At 28.0% G+C, this 17,595-nt stretch overlaps 1 protein-coding gene across 3 annotated transcripts in view; it reads left to right on the top strand.

Annotated features, from left to right (window-relative positions):
• The window catches only part of LOC116777566 (hypoxia-inducible factor 1-alpha-like), a 41,591-nt gene extending 24,419 nt beyond the window's left edge, over positions 1–17,172 (top strand). Inside the window, exons 7-11 of one of the 3 annotated variants that reach the window (XM_061526007.1) lie at positions 3,818–4,065; positions 12,622–13,708; positions 13,975–14,024; positions 14,881–14,905; positions 15,095–15,203. In XM_061526007.1, coding sequence (XP_061381991.1) covers positions 3,818–4,065; positions 12,622–13,708; positions 13,975–14,024; positions 14,881–14,889 — 1,394 coding nt within the window. In that variant the 3' untranslated portion in view covers positions 14,890–14,905; positions 15,095–15,203. Of the gene's footprint in view, positions 1–3,817; positions 4,066–12,621; positions 13,709–13,974; positions 14,025–14,880; positions 14,906–15,094 lie in introns of all 3 variants that reach the window. The other 2 variants (XM_061526006.1, XM_032671186.2) reach the window with 2 other exon arrangements.
• Positions 17,173–17,595: the final 423 nt, after the last annotated feature.

Below are 17,595 nucleotides of genomic sequence, written 5' to 3'. Positions count from 1 at the left end.
ATGATTTGCATTAACTTACTTTTTTAGTATAAAGCTAAACGTTTTCTATATTTTATGATACTTTAAAAAACTGTGAAATATATGACATAATTTATCATGGCAAAAAAATTATCCCGTTCTCTCGTTTTTTTAATTTCAATTATTGTACTTTACTATTATTATTATGTTTATTAAGACTTTCAAATTTAAGTCGGATATATTTAAATATTATTTTAAATTTGACACCTATTAATATTAAGAAGTTACTTTTTCGTGACACTCTTCACAGGAAAATGAGCTAAAGGTATTGATTTACGAATAATGAAGTTATAGAAAATTGCATTAACAGTATTATAAAGTCTGGAAGTATTGCACAGCGTTGAGTCTGACTAATATCTTTCTGGTAGATTTAAAGAAACCTTAAAAAATATTTGCTTGTATCATGATTTGACTATGATTTAATTATATGAAATAAGTGGTTGAAATAAATTTTAGTTGTGGTAGTATACATATTTTAAGAAATCGATTTTCTGTAAGCCATTTAAATTTTTAAACCAAATATTCAGTATCAGTACTGGTGTTGGTTGGGTAACTTTTAGAGTAATCTTTTAAGCAGTGACAGGTAAATAAAAATACCACGTCTCGAAAGTTTGAAATAAATGAAACATGAAATAATAAGTTCATAATATCAATTTCACATCCAAATTATTGTGAAGTGTTTGTCGTAATGGTCCACGGATACCTACAGAAGCATCAAACTTTTCGAGTCAAGGATACGCTAAGGATACGATAAATATAATTCATACGCTAAGGATAAGATAAATATAACAGCAGTTCCAAAAGTTGTAAAAATATTTTTTTTTCTATACCAAGATCTCTTTCAAATTCTTATATTTGATTATTTGAACCAGAAAGCGTACTATTCATGCTCAACTAATTCATCTGCTCCACAGTGATAGTCCCAAATCCCGTGCTAACGTTCTGTTACTGTTTTTTTAATTTTTTTATATGAACATCTAAAATAAAATAATACGTCATGATAAGGTTGGTTTGGTTCTTGTTTTCGTCTGAAGGACCATAGCACAGATGTGAAGAACAATTCATAGCAGAGAAGCTCACGTGGCATAATTTTGCCCAGCTAATTAGTTCGATACATTTACGATATTTTTTAAGTCTTAAACTTAACCATTCAAAAAGTTGACTTACTATTAGATTTTATATTAGATATTAGACGTTAGCACTAAACAAATAAATATAAAAGTACACGCACATACAAGAAAAACACACCAAACACTTATTCTTCTTTTGCTCTTAACCATCAATCTCAAAAAGAATCATTTCTTAGAAGCTCTTTTATCTAGCTAAAATATGTAACTTATTAAACCTCAAACGAAAACAACGAAACGTGTTTGAGCTCATCGTAATTATTGTTTAATTAAGACAGTACGTTTAATATTCAATTAGAATAACTAAGATGTTTGCCGCAGACGTCATTGCTAGTTGAGAACACTCACAGTTATTTCTACTCAAAATTATAAAATTAAAAATATAATTTTTTTCGTAGTAAATGTTAATTCTCTGAAAACAACGCTCAGGGCCGCTTAAAACTTTAAAATCTCTCATGAGCTGAAGATGTAGAAGAGTATTCTAGTGTCTTTTCGATATAGCAAATCGTATGGGGGAAGTCATTACCCTTTTTATTTTGCCACTATTAGGTGAACATTATAGTAATCGGTGTCGTCATATTATTATCTCTATTAAATATATTTAAAAAATGTTGAATTTCAAAAGACATGTAGAACGAGTTTCTGTTTCGGTCAAAACATATTTTTAATGGGCGATATCTTTCAATTTCTTGTTTTGTATACGAGTATGCTTACAAACTCATGATAGAGCAACGTTAGAATTTCTCCGTGTTATTCAATGAAAATGTTCTAAGAGGAGGTAATACCACTCTTATGAACTTACTTTATCACCAAGTACATGTTATTCTACATACGAAGAAAGGAGTACGTTTTATAGTATAAGTATATTTTTTTTATTAGTACAAAAAGTACTTGATGATAATTGGCTATTTATATTTTGATTCGATTTGTATACATTTTTCAATTATTTGTTTATAGTACTAAACTTGACATATTAATAGTTTTTGTCTGTTTACTTTTATTGCCCTTAAAACAATAAAAGATTTTACAAACATAATGACCTTGTAATCAGTTACATGGTACCTTGGATTAAGTTTATGCTTACAGTCATTAATTGCGATATACATGTGCTGCGGCTGATAACAGTTCAAAATTAATTCCACAGTTGCGATATTATGTACTTCATAATACGGTTTCTGTTTTATTTAATCTATATTTCTGTAAATATATAAACTGATACAAGTATTTATTTATTTTTGAACTCCCCACAGTATACTTTGATTTTATTACTTATAAATACTTTTCAATTCGTTTATAAAATCTCCTTTGATTTTATATCAAATAGTCTCAAGTAACGGAATTTACGGAACTACTTAGACCTTAACTTTCTATATATTTCTTTTCTCTCTTGTATTATTGTAACTCAGTCATCTTTTCTGTGACTTTCTTTCTTCGAATTCTACACATGGCTCTATTACAGTATGGCTGTAAGGTTTGAGCTCTTTTCTTTTCTCGCAACCAAACAGTTAACTCAACTATGTTAACCTAACTAGTTGCTAAGTTAAACTGCAATCAAAAATCTAATTGAAATTTCAAATCAATTAAAAAAGCATTTATTTAATGAACAACATGACAAATTTTTGATGTTCTCGATGTGAGCCAACTTAAAATTTCTAATACTAATTCTACCCCGATAAAACTTATTTTTGTTATAGAAATTGTAACTTATTACGGTTAAAACCATGGCATTATTAAGAACATAAAATCACGATCATAATCTTTAAAATATTACAATTAAATAAACGGGCTTTAAGACACTACTAAATAAAATAACCACGGTACATAAATCACAACAAAGATACATGTAAACCTTACAAAAAATACATTGCGTAAGTAGAAAATTCTAACATCTTGAAAGCAACATGAAACTGTTAACTAAATTGTTAAGACGTATTAGAATGCAGAAGTGCAAAACCAAGAAACATAACTTCAACGACTTAGTCCATAGTTAGTAGTTACTAAGACCTTACTATTGAAAGTATTAAACAAATAAGTATTGACGTACAATACAATACGTTTAATATATTTGTGGCGGTAATAGAGGGAGTTATTGTTTTGTTTAAAGTTTACTACTTAAATTCTAAACAATCAATTTGATACTTAAACATTAGGTCTTATATTTTAAATAAAATTAGAAATATACTTGGTAGCTTCTTAAATATTCATATACGTTTTGGATCAAAAGTCACAAATACACACATAAACCTTCTCTAATATTTAGGCTTGATCAATTCTTAAACGTTACCTGAAACTTTATTAGTCTCTATGTATCCTACAAAGCCTTTTCAAAGGATAACTAGGGTTCTTATGAGCAAATAGTTCATGGACATTCTTACAGACCATATATATATATATATATATATATATATATATATAATGACATTTAAATACACCAGTAAGCGAATTAAATATTTAAAATCTCTTATGGCAAAAGACATGTGTAAAAGAATTGGTAAAACTCACCTGTCTAAAATTAAATAACTATTTATGGTTCAGTTCTTTAATCACTGGAATTCTTTAATAACTAACACATAACATAAAAAAAATAAATACAAATTTTATTATATAAGTTATTTTCTCATATTATGACACCCAGTTATTTATTTATGGACATTTTATTTATTATTTATCAGTGTACGACAAACATCGCTTGGTCGGTGAATCATGCTATCGATTGATGACAAAAAATGGTCAGTTCATATATATGAGAACCCTTGGCCATCTAGATGTAGACCAAAACTCCAAAGAAGTAACCAGCTTCGTATGCACGAACACTGTTGTCGCGGAGCACGAAGGCAAGAAACTTATAAAATTGATGAAGAAGAAGTTCACTCTAATGATCAATAACAACGAAGCTGTTAAAGACCTTGAAGACTCCGAGGTGAGAATATTTTTGAATTCATATAACATTTGTAAGTAAGACGTTGATTCGGATGCATTTTAATGTCTTGAATTATTTTTCCCCTTCTTTTCTTCTCAATCAGATAATCCTAAACAAAGTTCACTGTTCATTGCATTAAAGTAAGTTTCTAATTATCGATCTATTAACAATCTAATTATATAGATAACTAAGTCAAAGAGAGATAAGTATCCAATAATATTATCTCCGACAAAAACCGAGATACTTAGATAATTAGACTAAGACTATGTTTATCATTATTTTGAAAATAACAAAATAAAAACTACTATCTTCAATATATTTAGTTTAATCAGTTTTCAGCCCCTAAGTTTTATTATTCTTTAGTCATGAACATTTCTCAATTGGAATAAAAACTACAGACTAACTAAAATAATCTAAAGAACAAAAAATTGTAATCAAAATATATAAAAGTAAAAATATTTTAGAGCAGACCGTATACCCAATTGATTTTTCTTGCTCAATAAAACGCAATGTAAAATATTAAAAATAAAATGTAAAAAAGCTTCATCCAGGTAATATTGTAGTGATAGGTATTCACAAAGATTAAAAGCAATGTCAAAGCAAAAATTTGACATATTTTTTTAAAAACCTATATACAATAATATATATGTGGAATTTAATATATCTTTTATATTATAAAACTAGAAATAAAAGATAATTTTATATATTTTTTTAATTATTTAATAAGTAGGTGAACATGTAAATATATACATAAATATCTTGCAGAGAATCAATTATTTCGACAACGGGCGACACATTAACTTGACAATAGATTAAAGACAATACAGTAATAATTTGCTGCATGTACGTAATTTATAATATAAATATAATGTGTTAGGTATCGATTTGGAAATTCAATTATCTTTAGCAGTCATGTACGAATATAATTATGTATATTGGGATTCATTATAGTACAAGATTGCTTTAATCGAAAATGAAGTCCATGAAGGGACCGTTTATACCAGACAAATATCAGAACACAAGCTAAAGCATACCTTTAATAAGTAAATAAATTGAATTTTCGTGGTGCTTATAGCAATTTTAAATTGAGTGCAATAAATAAATAACCTGGCCATTAAACTTCTGTTTAAGCTATACTACTGAATAATTGAATTTCAGAACAGTTATATAAAATAGAGCTGAAATGTGTATAAATTATAATGTTTTAAAGTTTTTGACTTAGTTGATAGGTATTTGTAGAAAAATAACCAAATATAGGTCTTACAATTTTCAAGCTAATAAATTTATTTGATCATAACTTCATTTGAGTATTAACTTTTTCTTACTATATTTACGTATATATATTAAAAATCATTGTAGAAATGCAGGAAAAGAATATATTCCTAAAAAAGTAAAACTTTTTAAAATAACAAGTTAAAATAGATGCAAGCACTATAAAAGGAAATAAAATAAGGTTAAAAAAATAAAAAAGAGAGCTTAAGTTAAGGATTTACCTAGAGCATAATTTGTATTTCCACTACAAACCTTATTTGAAAATATAACCACATTTTTTAAAAAGGCACTTAAGTATAATTTCACCAAAAAAGCTTAACGGAATAAACACGAGTTTGTTTAGAAATGTCATCGATCATTAGGAATTGTATCATGTGTATTATTTTTCCTTTGCAATTTATATTTTTGTTTAATTTGTAAGTCATACATTATTTTTTTAATTTTAATTAAAATTTGAAGATCTCACTTTAATCCTTATTAAGGAAAAATATAAAATAACAGGGTTTTCTAGAAACCTATTAATAATTTAAGTTCTATTATATTTATTAATAATATCGGAAATATTATGTGAAACTAAAATTTAATCATACGAGTTATAAGGTCACATTAATTGTCATGTAAATTTGAGGCGCGCGTGAGACACTTAATCGAGTAATTAATGGCCCAAAATGCCGTGTATAATTTAAAAAGAGGTGATATTATTAAACTGCTGAACCAATATTAACAACATATCTAAAACCATCGCATGAAACTGGTTTCCAAATTTAAAAATCACATCGGATTCGATTGATCCGTTTAAGAAATACGATGGCAAAGACAGATATACATACACAGACATCTAGGTCAACATTTTAAAACCCTCTCCTTAAGTCGGATGCTAATTAAAAAATAATAAAATTATTTTAAAATACCTTCGCTATTTTCTTTTTATAATACAATTCACTAATTAGCAGTATTATGTATATATTTATACTTATAAAAGAATAAATTCTGAATAGAATATACATATATTTCTCTCGTAGTTAATAATTTGACGTAGAGAGAACTACCTACGTCAACTCAGTCATAGGTGCGTCTAACATATCCAAAAGTGCATTTGCAGCGCTATCAATGCAGCCAGTTACGTTCCGGCAACGAACGCGAACGTCGCTCCGCATTGTAGTCTCTACAAACCGCGCTAAAACTATCAATTTATCATTGAAGAAAGTGCGTTATTGAACTATTATAATAAAAAGTGTGAAACTTTTGTAATAATGCAGATAGATGAAACAAACAGTGATTAATTGACAACTTACATTTGTTATTGAGGTGCGTATTATCACGATTATTACTTTTTCTTCGTTGAAATTGAATTTATTGTTATTTATTTCGAGTTTACTTATGCCAATACTAATTTTCGAAGAGCTTATAAATAATAATTAGTTAAAAGATGTTTTACACATTAAATATATTACAATTCATTCGCTTTAAATTAACTAAATCAGGAAAATAATTTAGGTATGTTAGATATTTTATTACTTTCTAGAATCCAATAAAAATGTTGTTTTGAAATATATTTTTTTTGTTTGAAACTCTTAAATGTCGAATTCATTTATTTTGGTCTATGACAGATCATTTTAGACTTATAATTTAAAATAAAATACGTACTTATTTAGTCACGTTGTTTTTATGCTTACGGCGGGTTTTAAATACTACGGTTTTGAAGTATTAAAAAATAAAAAGTACAAGTTCTTTGTATATATATATATACATATATATATATATATATTAAAAACCATTTTGAAACTGATAAAATTTAAAACAAAGATTGTTGTAAAGAACCATTGAACCAGTAACATTCAAAGCCTATAAGTTCTAAAACTAGTTTTCATAAAAATCTCTTGATTTGAAAATAAACTTACAACCATCTTTATGGATTAACTTGATTCAAACAAGTCTGCTTTTATATATTTTTGTGTGACTGTTACAAAAATACTAGTATATACATATATTTATAATATATGAGAATAATTCGGGTAATTTCATGGTTAACTTAAAAATTAAAGAAAAATTTCAGGCTTTATTATTTATTAAATATGCTTTGTCAAAGAGGATTAAAACTTATAATATTAAGCAAAAAATATATATATATATGTCCCTTAAATATTCAGTCCGAAATATAACATCATACTAATGATTGGAGAAGTCGTGGTGGCCTGGAGGTTAAAGGACCGCCTCTCATGCGTGAGGGTGCGGGTTCGAAACCTGGCAAGTACCAATGTGATTTTTCATAGTCATGTATACTTTCTACCAGTATTTAGACGCCATTGACGGGACGGTGAAGGAAAACATCGTGAGGAAACCTGGACTTATAATTTCAAATTATAAGTTTGAAATCGCCAACCCGTCTTGAGCAAGCGTGGCGATTAATGCTCAAACCTTCTCCATGCGAGAAGAGGCTTATGCTCAGCAGTAGGCTTCCGATAGGCTGATGATGATGATGATGATGATGATGATGACTAATGATTGATTCATATACAATATATTTTTAGAAGTCCACAAATCGTCATTCACCAAAACACTTTTCAAAGTGTAGAACTTTTCGAACCAGTCTCTAACTCAGTGATATTTTACTGGTATCAATGATTATGTTAAAACAATTACAATATTACTCATTCATCTCTTAATTTTGTTTTGCCTGAAATAAGTAAATTTTCTTTTAGTCGTTATGACTTATCTAAAACTAAACTGTGATGTTTCAAGCATCGAATCATCAGCACTTTCAGTTTTTTTGAATTTTGCTAGAGTTTACAAACAACAACATAGTCAACCCATGCATATTGAGAAGATAACGGGAAATATTCTTCCATTTAGGCGAACTAAAAAAACTAAAATATGTATCATAAAATAAGTAATCGGCTCTTTATTCTAATATACGCTTAATAATACACATGTATTTGACTTATACAATGTATAACCACATATAATTATGGGCTTATAAACCTTTTTTGATTCAAACAAGTTTGTCTTATGCCCATAACGTTCATTTGTAAAGTCGTCGAGGTGAAAATTAAAAGTTATTTGTAAAGACGCTGAGCTGGAACGATTTAGTGTAAACGTTATTGCTGGTATAATAATTTATCGCATTGCGGTTCCCAATTTATCGGGAGTGATTTAAAAAAGGAGAAAGTGATTAGAGAAGAAATCTTCTTGAGGAGTGTTGAAGTTATTGAAGATGCGCCACTGTCAAACTTTTTGAACAAGAATTCTATACCGAGAAGAACACCAACCCATAATTACAGGGATTTTATTTGATTTTATTTTCAATCCATTGAGGATTGGACGCGTTTGAAAACTATAATAGACTCCGAGATCTGAAATATTTTGGGGTATAAAAAAAGGAAAATTATATGAGCAAAACTATCAAAAAGTTTGAAAAGATACACAACAAAACGATGATTCCATTTGATGCAATGAAATGAAACCAATGTACTGCGCTAATTAAAATTAAACTATATACTTAGAAATATGGATCAAAATCACTGTTCATCAAAATTATAATGTTTTATTATGAGAATGCAAATGTTTAAATGTTTTAATGAAATTTAAAAAAAATATGGAGAAAGGTAAAGATGTTTTAGTGACTAAATGTAAGGAAAAAGGGAATTAATTCTTTAACCATGCGTGGTCGTCACTTTTACCACAAAATCCATTAAGAATCTACTTATTTATATATTCATTTAAATGAAACTAATATTTTTCGGATATAGAACGCGTGCTTTATTTTTGTAAAAAACTACATACTCTCGATGTTTCGGTTACTTTTCAGCAACCGTGATCACGGGCAGACGAGATGTGAATGTCTGTCAGTTGGTCCTGTTATTTATCATCTACCGCCATCGATTTCTTAATTTTCTGGTGTACCGCTCTGGATGCTGGCATAATGCGCTTACGATGTGGTCACGGACATGGGATTTTGTTTTTATAAAGGGTTTCCCAGGTGTGTGATAAATTACAGCCATCTTCTCTATTGAAATTGGGATGTTTTTTAATTTCATTAGCCTCGCGGATTAACCTCGGTATATACTTGTCTTCACGAGCGAGGATTTGTGGTTTATCAAACCGAATGTAATGGCCTGGTTTGTCCATTGTGTGTTCACACACTGCTAACTTCGACGCGCGTCTATTTTTGATGTCTGAGATGTATTCTTTAATCCTTGTACCGATGCTCCTCTTTGTCTGTCCAATGTATGGCAAGCCACAGTCACAATCAAGTTTGTATACACCCGCTTATCGCAAAGGAATGGTACTCTTGATCGGTCTCAAGAAATCGCTCACTTTCTTGTGTGGTTTGTATATAGTCTTGATCTAAACCTTCTTAAAGATGTTGCCTATTCAGTCAGAAACTCCATTCACAAATAGTAGTATCGCTGGTTGTCGGTCAATTGTGGGTGGCTTCAAGTGGTTAACGCAAGAACTCAAAGTGAGCCAATTCTTCACGGTTGCTGAAAAGTAACCAAGACGTCAGGAGTATGTAGTTTTTTACAAAAATACTACGCGTGCTTTATTATATCCGAAAAATATTAGTTTCATTTAAATGAACAAAACTCGCGAAAGTCTTAGATCTCATTATTTTTACATTCCTTAAATGCTTATTTTTATTATGCCAAATATTTGTATGCTATACTTGAAATGAGAAGGTTTAAACCGCTAATAATGAATTTTCTAAATATTGAAATAAATTTTATCAGCTGTTCTTTATATATCTTTGATTAATTTTTTTAAAAATGTTTATTTAAAGCTTAGAAAAATACATTATTAAAACCATCAAAGATATAATTATTATTTTTCAACATTTAATTTTGCTTTAAAACTGAAATTGGACCCAAAGACATACTTGTCTATCAAGGTTTTAATGAGATCTGGAGTTGCATATAAATATTTATTCTTCAGGCTTTAATTCTTTTTGGTACCAATAGTTTAAGACGGCTTAATTTCAAAAGGTCTTAGTTATAGGTCTATGAAAATTCTTTATAAATATTGGTTTTCTTCAGTGTTGCAATTTAAATTATTTTTATAGCAGTAACGGAAATATATATATATCTTTTTTTAAAAGTTAACTTAGATATTTGAGTTTATCATGCTCAAAGGTATACAGACTTCAGTGTATCATCCATTATATGATTGTATGCTACCTCGATACCTTTGCAAGTTGCTAAGATTTGAAGTCTTGACGGATAGTCGATAGGAATAATGAACAGCAATATGATTCTACGGAGGTTTAGTTTTCTGCTTTTGTAGTGCCAAAATGACACTCAGGCCTAAAGTCTTCTAAAGGACACTAGCCATTTTGTAAAACCAACAGAATCCAAAAGCTGAAGTGTATTCGTATTTTTATTCTACGTCAATCCTACATACATTTACAAAAACTATATAGGAATAATTATATTACGATTTTTTTTTCTCATAGATACATTTTGTTCACATGCGAATATACAATATTAAAATTGTATTCTTGTAAATCGTTGACGCAATATGGAGCCTTTTTTTATCAAAATAAACAAAAATAAATAGATGACTGCTGATATCAAGGTGACTTTATGAAACCATTTTTTGTGCTTGTATTTTCCTAGAAAAACAAATTTCATCGGAAACACCTTTATAAAAATAAAAATAAAAAATTGAGTAATATCGTTTTGTATGGGGTTTCCACGTAAATGTTATAAAATATATTAATTTATAAATAAAATATATTAATTAATATGTTCACACAAAATATAATCTTTTTATTTAAAGTAAGTATATTGTGAATGATGATATTCGTGTGTAAATTTGTTTCTAAGGAAATACAAAACACATCCTTAATTTACAAATATTCTTGACAATCGATAAAAACTATTAAAACAATAATAAAAATACATTATCCTAAACACGTCACGCCTGGTCTTCTTCTTTGAGATAAAATAATGCTAAGGTATTTTTCAGTTTCTACATGGACCACATGTTTATATAAAGGACTTATAATTTACTTACATATACTTACCGAGGACTTTCAAAAATTCGTAATTTTAGTCTATTTGAAATAAGAAATACCGAAAAATTTATGAAAATTTGTAAAAATAATGATGAATGTAAATCATTTATGGTTATAATTATAAACAATTTATTTAGATAGCTTTAATACTATTAGCTTGATAAATATAGTCGTCAGGTGTCACATAAATTTTAATGTTAGTTGTACCGCCCTTTTTATTATAATATAAATATATCACAATATTATAAAAATATTTCTTAATATTTTCTTTTGTAAACTATACACACTTTATCAAATGACTTCACATACTTTGATAAATTCTATTTCATATTCTAATATTCTAGGTTTAAAATTCTAATAAAATGATGTCTACACTATAACCTAACGCAATGCAAAATAAAAGAAGAAATACGAAATTGATCAAAGACTATTCTGTAGTAGTAATAGAGGTACACAGTTTGCATTATTTCATGGCCAATTAATAATTTCTATAATATTGTAAAACACTCACATGAAAATGATCTTTACAAAAAAAAAATGCTCTGTTGTCAAACTCATTAAAACCCTTAATTTTAAAATATTATTGTTATCATATCAATTCATAAATATTTTGTAGGAGGTAGATTTTTTATTTGTGTGAAATGATATGACTTAATTTAACATTTTACATGGAGTTTAAAATAACATTATTTTAAAAATCGAATCTTTGTATCCATTGTGAACTACAAATACAAATTCAGGAACTATCAATGTCTTTTCGGTACTGGGCTTAAATATAGTAATTTGATATAATATTTCAACAATAATGAAAAATAAATAAAAAGTTAATAGTTTTTTTAAAGACTTTTATATGATATTTTTATTTATAAAAAAACTAATATTTAAAAACCCAATTATCTGTAAGTGATAACTACATTTACAATTTTCCTCATTTACCTTTTTTTTTTATAAAAGTTTGGACTCAAGTGTATGATAATATATAGATATCTCATGTATTATCTCATTAAAAAAAGTTTTAATTCAATTGTGCAAATTTGACGGAGTTATAGTACTGATAAACTCATTTGTATAAAAAAATCCTTCTAATTACTATTCCAAATACTTCCTTATCAAATTAATAAAAAACATAAAACAAACAACCACTCGTATTAAAGCATGTTTAAATAATAAATGCTTATAAAAAAAATATCTTAATTTTGATATCATTGAGATACGATGAAATTGATTAATATTTGACATTGTTATTACTAAACGTTGATATTGTTTTGCAGGTTAATGATAAAAAAAATCTACCTGTAGAAGATCCTAGACAACTTGAAAAAGTTATATTGCATCTGGTGACAAATTTACCGTCGTTTAAATCAGGTGATATTTTTCAACAGTCAACATATAATGGTGAAATATCTCCTCCAGAATTAGCTATCATACCCCCAAGGAAAGAAAAAATTCAAAAGGCAATTGAGAGAAGTTACAGCCTTATTAAAAATCTTCGAGACTCTGAATCATCCAAAAAACAGTCCCCAATGTTTAATCACCATCAATCAAACGAACCGTTAGAACCGAAAGAACCAATGAAACTTATGGACACATTGGAACACCTGGAATCTCTTGAACTAAAAGAGCCACTTAGAGAAGAAACTCATACATCAGCTTTTGTCCCAGTTTCAACAAAATGTAATAGTTTAGTTTTATATCGTCCGAATCCTTCAAATGCATTTGCATCCAGAAATCATCCGAGTGTTCAAGAAAATAATAATTTACAATTTCCAAATGTAAGTGAAATAGAGAAGACTCTCCCAATGGAATATATAGCTTACCCCGGTGCACCACATGGTTACAAATCACACAACATCCCAACACGAGTGGTTTCAGCCCCAATTCCAACACCAGAGTCAAGTTTTATGCCTATTCCAGAAACTGTAATAAGAATGACTACCAAAACTGACCCAGAACCGTTGAGAATGACTCCAGAACTATCACCCGTCATCTCTCCTGATTTTGATCTTGACTATGAAGCTACTCAAAAAATTCTTGAAGATTTCTTTGAACTCGAAAAAAAAGAGGGGAGCCCTAAACCAATCCAATTTGTCAAAAGCCCATTTGAAAATCTTTTTCCACCTGTCGGTCCTAATGGCGACAACCAAGCTTTTAATTGTTTCGGCGAACCAACGCCAAGCACATCGGGAATTAAACGACACTTTGAGGATTTCGATGACGATACAAACTTGGATGATTCTAGTTTGTCTGAAACATTCAAAACACCACGTCAACCAAAAAAGTATCAAACAAAAAAACTTAAAAGATCCCAAACTAGTGCGGAATATGAAATTGAGAAACTTATTTCACGCTTAAATAAAAGTGAGTAATATTATTCTCAGGTTATAATAACCCCGGCAATATATTTTGGAATCTTTATTTCAAATTTAGAACGATTTTTAAATACCAAACTTACGTTTCTGATCCAATTTAACAATGACATAAAAGTCCGAAATGTCTGGAACATTTCTGATGATATTTATTAATAATATAAAAAAACACTAAGGTATAGCGCGTAGAATATAAAACTAAACAAGTGAACTCTTAAAAACTAAAGGCAAATTCTACTGGTCTCTATTTTTCAACAGTTACTGATAATCGTCTTTTAGAACAAGCGACGTCTTTTAGCAAATTTTGGGTAAGTTTTTTGTCAAAAAAACATTTTTGGGTTGCATTAGATATTGTTAATTGTTATTTTAGCATGAATTGAAATAAGTCTCATAATACCTATAAATATGTTCATAACAGAAAATGCATTATACTATTATATGTTAACACGATTTCATCTAATCAATATCTTTACCATGTAGTTCTTATAGTTCATGTACCCAAAAAGGTAAAGGATTTTCCACAAAGCTTGTGAATGCTTTAAAATGGAAGGGACATTGACCAAACCTTAGTAGATTATAGAATATTAACACATTTTAGGTTGTAAATTAGGTCTTAAATATAAACAAAAATAGAAGAAATGCTTTTTGCACTTGACGCTAATAAATACCACTTCAGCTCCAATAACGAGAAAGACGAACACACGTGTACCTAGATTTTGTTATCTATACGGTTTTAAAACATCGCTATATAAACATACTAGCATTTTATTAAAACAAGCACCGAATATAATTTAATAGATTAGATGTATGTAGCGTGTTTTGGATACGCTAATAGTATCATTTTATTCTTTAACACTTCACGCCTTTTCATCTATTACTAAAATTTTGCTCAGTTTTAACCATTTTACCATTTTTTTTAAATTAATAAAAATCTCTCGCAATTGCCTTAACATGTTCTTCTCGAGTCCTTGCAATGCAATGTTATTCATATCTTGCGAAATGCTTATAAATATTTCAGGAGCAGATTATTAATAAATGTGCTTTGCGAATAAAGAAATTTACTTGATTTAAGCGTTCAACATATCCCATTTTCAGTTTGATATCGTTACTTTGACTGTTTTTTGTTATTATAAAGGAGAAATTGGTTTTAATTTTATATTTCAGATTTTTTAAGTTAACTCAATATAATGTATGTATTGTTTATTAATATTTTTTGTATTTATTTTTTACTTGTATGTTTTTTGCGATAATTGTAACTAAAAATACAATCTATAAAGCGGCTTTACGTCCGTGTGTGTTCGTCGTAGCTAATTAATATAAACAGCTAAATAGCATTATCATATGAAAATATTTTAAAATAAGTTAGTTAATTTTTCAGAAGAATAAAAAATTATTCTCGATAATACGAGATGTTGAAAGATCTCGTGGTATCCGGATAAGAAATTGCAATAAAACTATCGGCGAAACTCAGTACAGTGATAACTCTGAGAAAGAAGATGGAAGTATTGATGGTTACATTTGCTAATTATGGAGATAACCAAGGTACTACTTAAAATCAGTGAATGATAACGCTTCCTGGGTTACAGTAAACAAAGAATTTTAATTAAATAATTTCCATTGCACAGGCTCTGCTGACTCGAACATTTTTATTTTATTTTTGCGTGTGGTCTGAATAGCAAAACAAAATAAAATAATTTTTGTAAATATGATAATTTGTATAAAAATCTGATGGCGCAATATATGATATTAGCTTCAATATGTTCAGAAAAAGTCGTGGTTTTTGCCATATTATTGAGACAATAAATCAAAAGTTTGTACTTAGGTTCTCTTTTTTTTTAGTAAATAAGTTAATGTTTTTTATGTATCTTTGAATACAGTGTCTCTTACTTTTAATATAGGACTATTTTTATTTTTATGAAATATATTTAAATTCATTGTTACACAATTTGGTAATATACTTTAGAGGCGTTTTATATTATTTACATATAGCATTTTTATAATATTTATAATAGATTTTAAACAGTGTATAATCAAATATCAATTATTATTTTTTTTATTTTGTTTGTGAAGCGATTTTTCCTTTCTTTGTGAGCATCTATTTGCGATTTTTGTCGGTAACATCGAAGCGATAAATCTAACCTTCTGTATTATAACGATTAAAATTATAACTAAAACATATATCTCGAATTTCAAAAAAATTTAATAAATAAAAATTTAAGTTCTACAATTTTTTGTAGTGTGGAGTAACTTTACCCAAGGTTAGTTTAATTTAATATTATATTCCGTATAAAAGGCTTGCACCCGGGAAATCCATTCTTTATTTAGGCAATATTAGGACATAGATTTAATTTTGAAAGACTGATTTTTTTAATCAACGAGCCTTATGGACATGTAAGCATTTTTTTAAACTAAAATTATGTTTTTGTTATATCACGTCCACTTTATTATTTATTGATATTTACATACAAACTAAATCTATAATAGATCTGAATGACATGGAAATGACATGGAAATTAAAAAAGAGCTTCACTCGAAATTTATACAGGGGTTTTTATTTATAATAAATCTTTTTCAAAATAATCATAATGAAATTTAATTTATTTTTATACGTTCAATAAAATTTCCTTTAAAAATGTTAGGACTCGTGGTAATAAAGTAAGATTTATTTCACATTAAAATTAAATAATATGAACTATTTTTAGACAATTTATTAAAGGCTTACCTAATCCAGTCTCTTTTTTCTTTACTGCTCAATATCAAAGGTTAAATATATTAGTATCTTTCTATTTTATATCGCTTAAGTAAAAGTGTAAAAGTAGATTAGTAAGAATGTGAACCACAGTTTTATCTGAAAATATAATAATGACAAACCCATATACAAGAATCATCTTAGAGTATTTCAAATGTAAATAAAAGATTGGTCTATTCTTAGAAATTTATCTGTAGACGTCTGTCTGTAACTAGAAATTTGAAGGTATTTCGGTTTACCTTGAACTGTCAAATATGTGTATTATTGCTTGTCAAAAATATTTTTGAGCTTTATAAACGTACTTACCAAGGATTCGTTATCAATTATAAATTAATTTGTACGACAGAATTTTATTTAAAAGTCTGTTATATTTTTTACAACAACGTATTCTTTAACAAAATTATATTTACATCAAAATACCCATAGAAACATTTCACAGATTTTCTTATTCATATGTATATCAAGTTTAGTATCAGTTAAAATATATGAGGCTATTTATATATTCATTTTTAAGAACGCTTAATTGTAACAGACAGTACATTTTTATATTTTAAGTTATCAGATTTTTTGTATCTTAAAATTGTATGTCTGTGCCTGTAATATAAGGGCTTTAATATTTAATCACTTATTATTATTATGACCTATTGTAACTCAGTGTCATATGTAGTCATTGTAGTATTTTTCTCATGAATAAAGAATTTCTGTCATACAGATGTTTTATTGAAAAAACTTATGAAAGACATGTCTTTCATAATAGAACCCCTTAATACTAACATGATGATTAATATATATAGTAATGAGATCTAAGATTTTCGCGAGTATTCATTTAAATGAAACTAGTGTTATTCGGATTTACTACGCGGATTTTATTATTTCAAAACTACATAATCCCGACGTTTCGGTTTCTTTGCAGCAACCGAAACGTCGGGATTATGTAGTTTTGAAATAATAAAATCCGCGTAGTAAATCCGAATAATACTAGTTTCATTTAAATATATATAGTATTTTTATAACAAGTAAAATGTTTTAGAATATAAGAATGTTTTAGAATTTTTATAAGTGATAGAGCCTAACTGTGGTCAACTAACTACAGATCGCCCATGGGCTGGCTCGACCGGGGTAGTACCACC

This window comes from Danaus plexippus, chromosome Z (assembly GCF_018135715.1).
Source record: "Danaus plexippus chromosome Z, MEX_DaPlex, whole genome shotgun sequence".
NCBI lineage: Eukaryota > Metazoa > Arthropoda > Insecta > Lepidoptera > Nymphalidae > Danaus > Danaus plexippus.
Note: the sequence above shows the minus strand (reverse complement) of the source record. Positions and strands in the feature narration are given on the sequence as shown.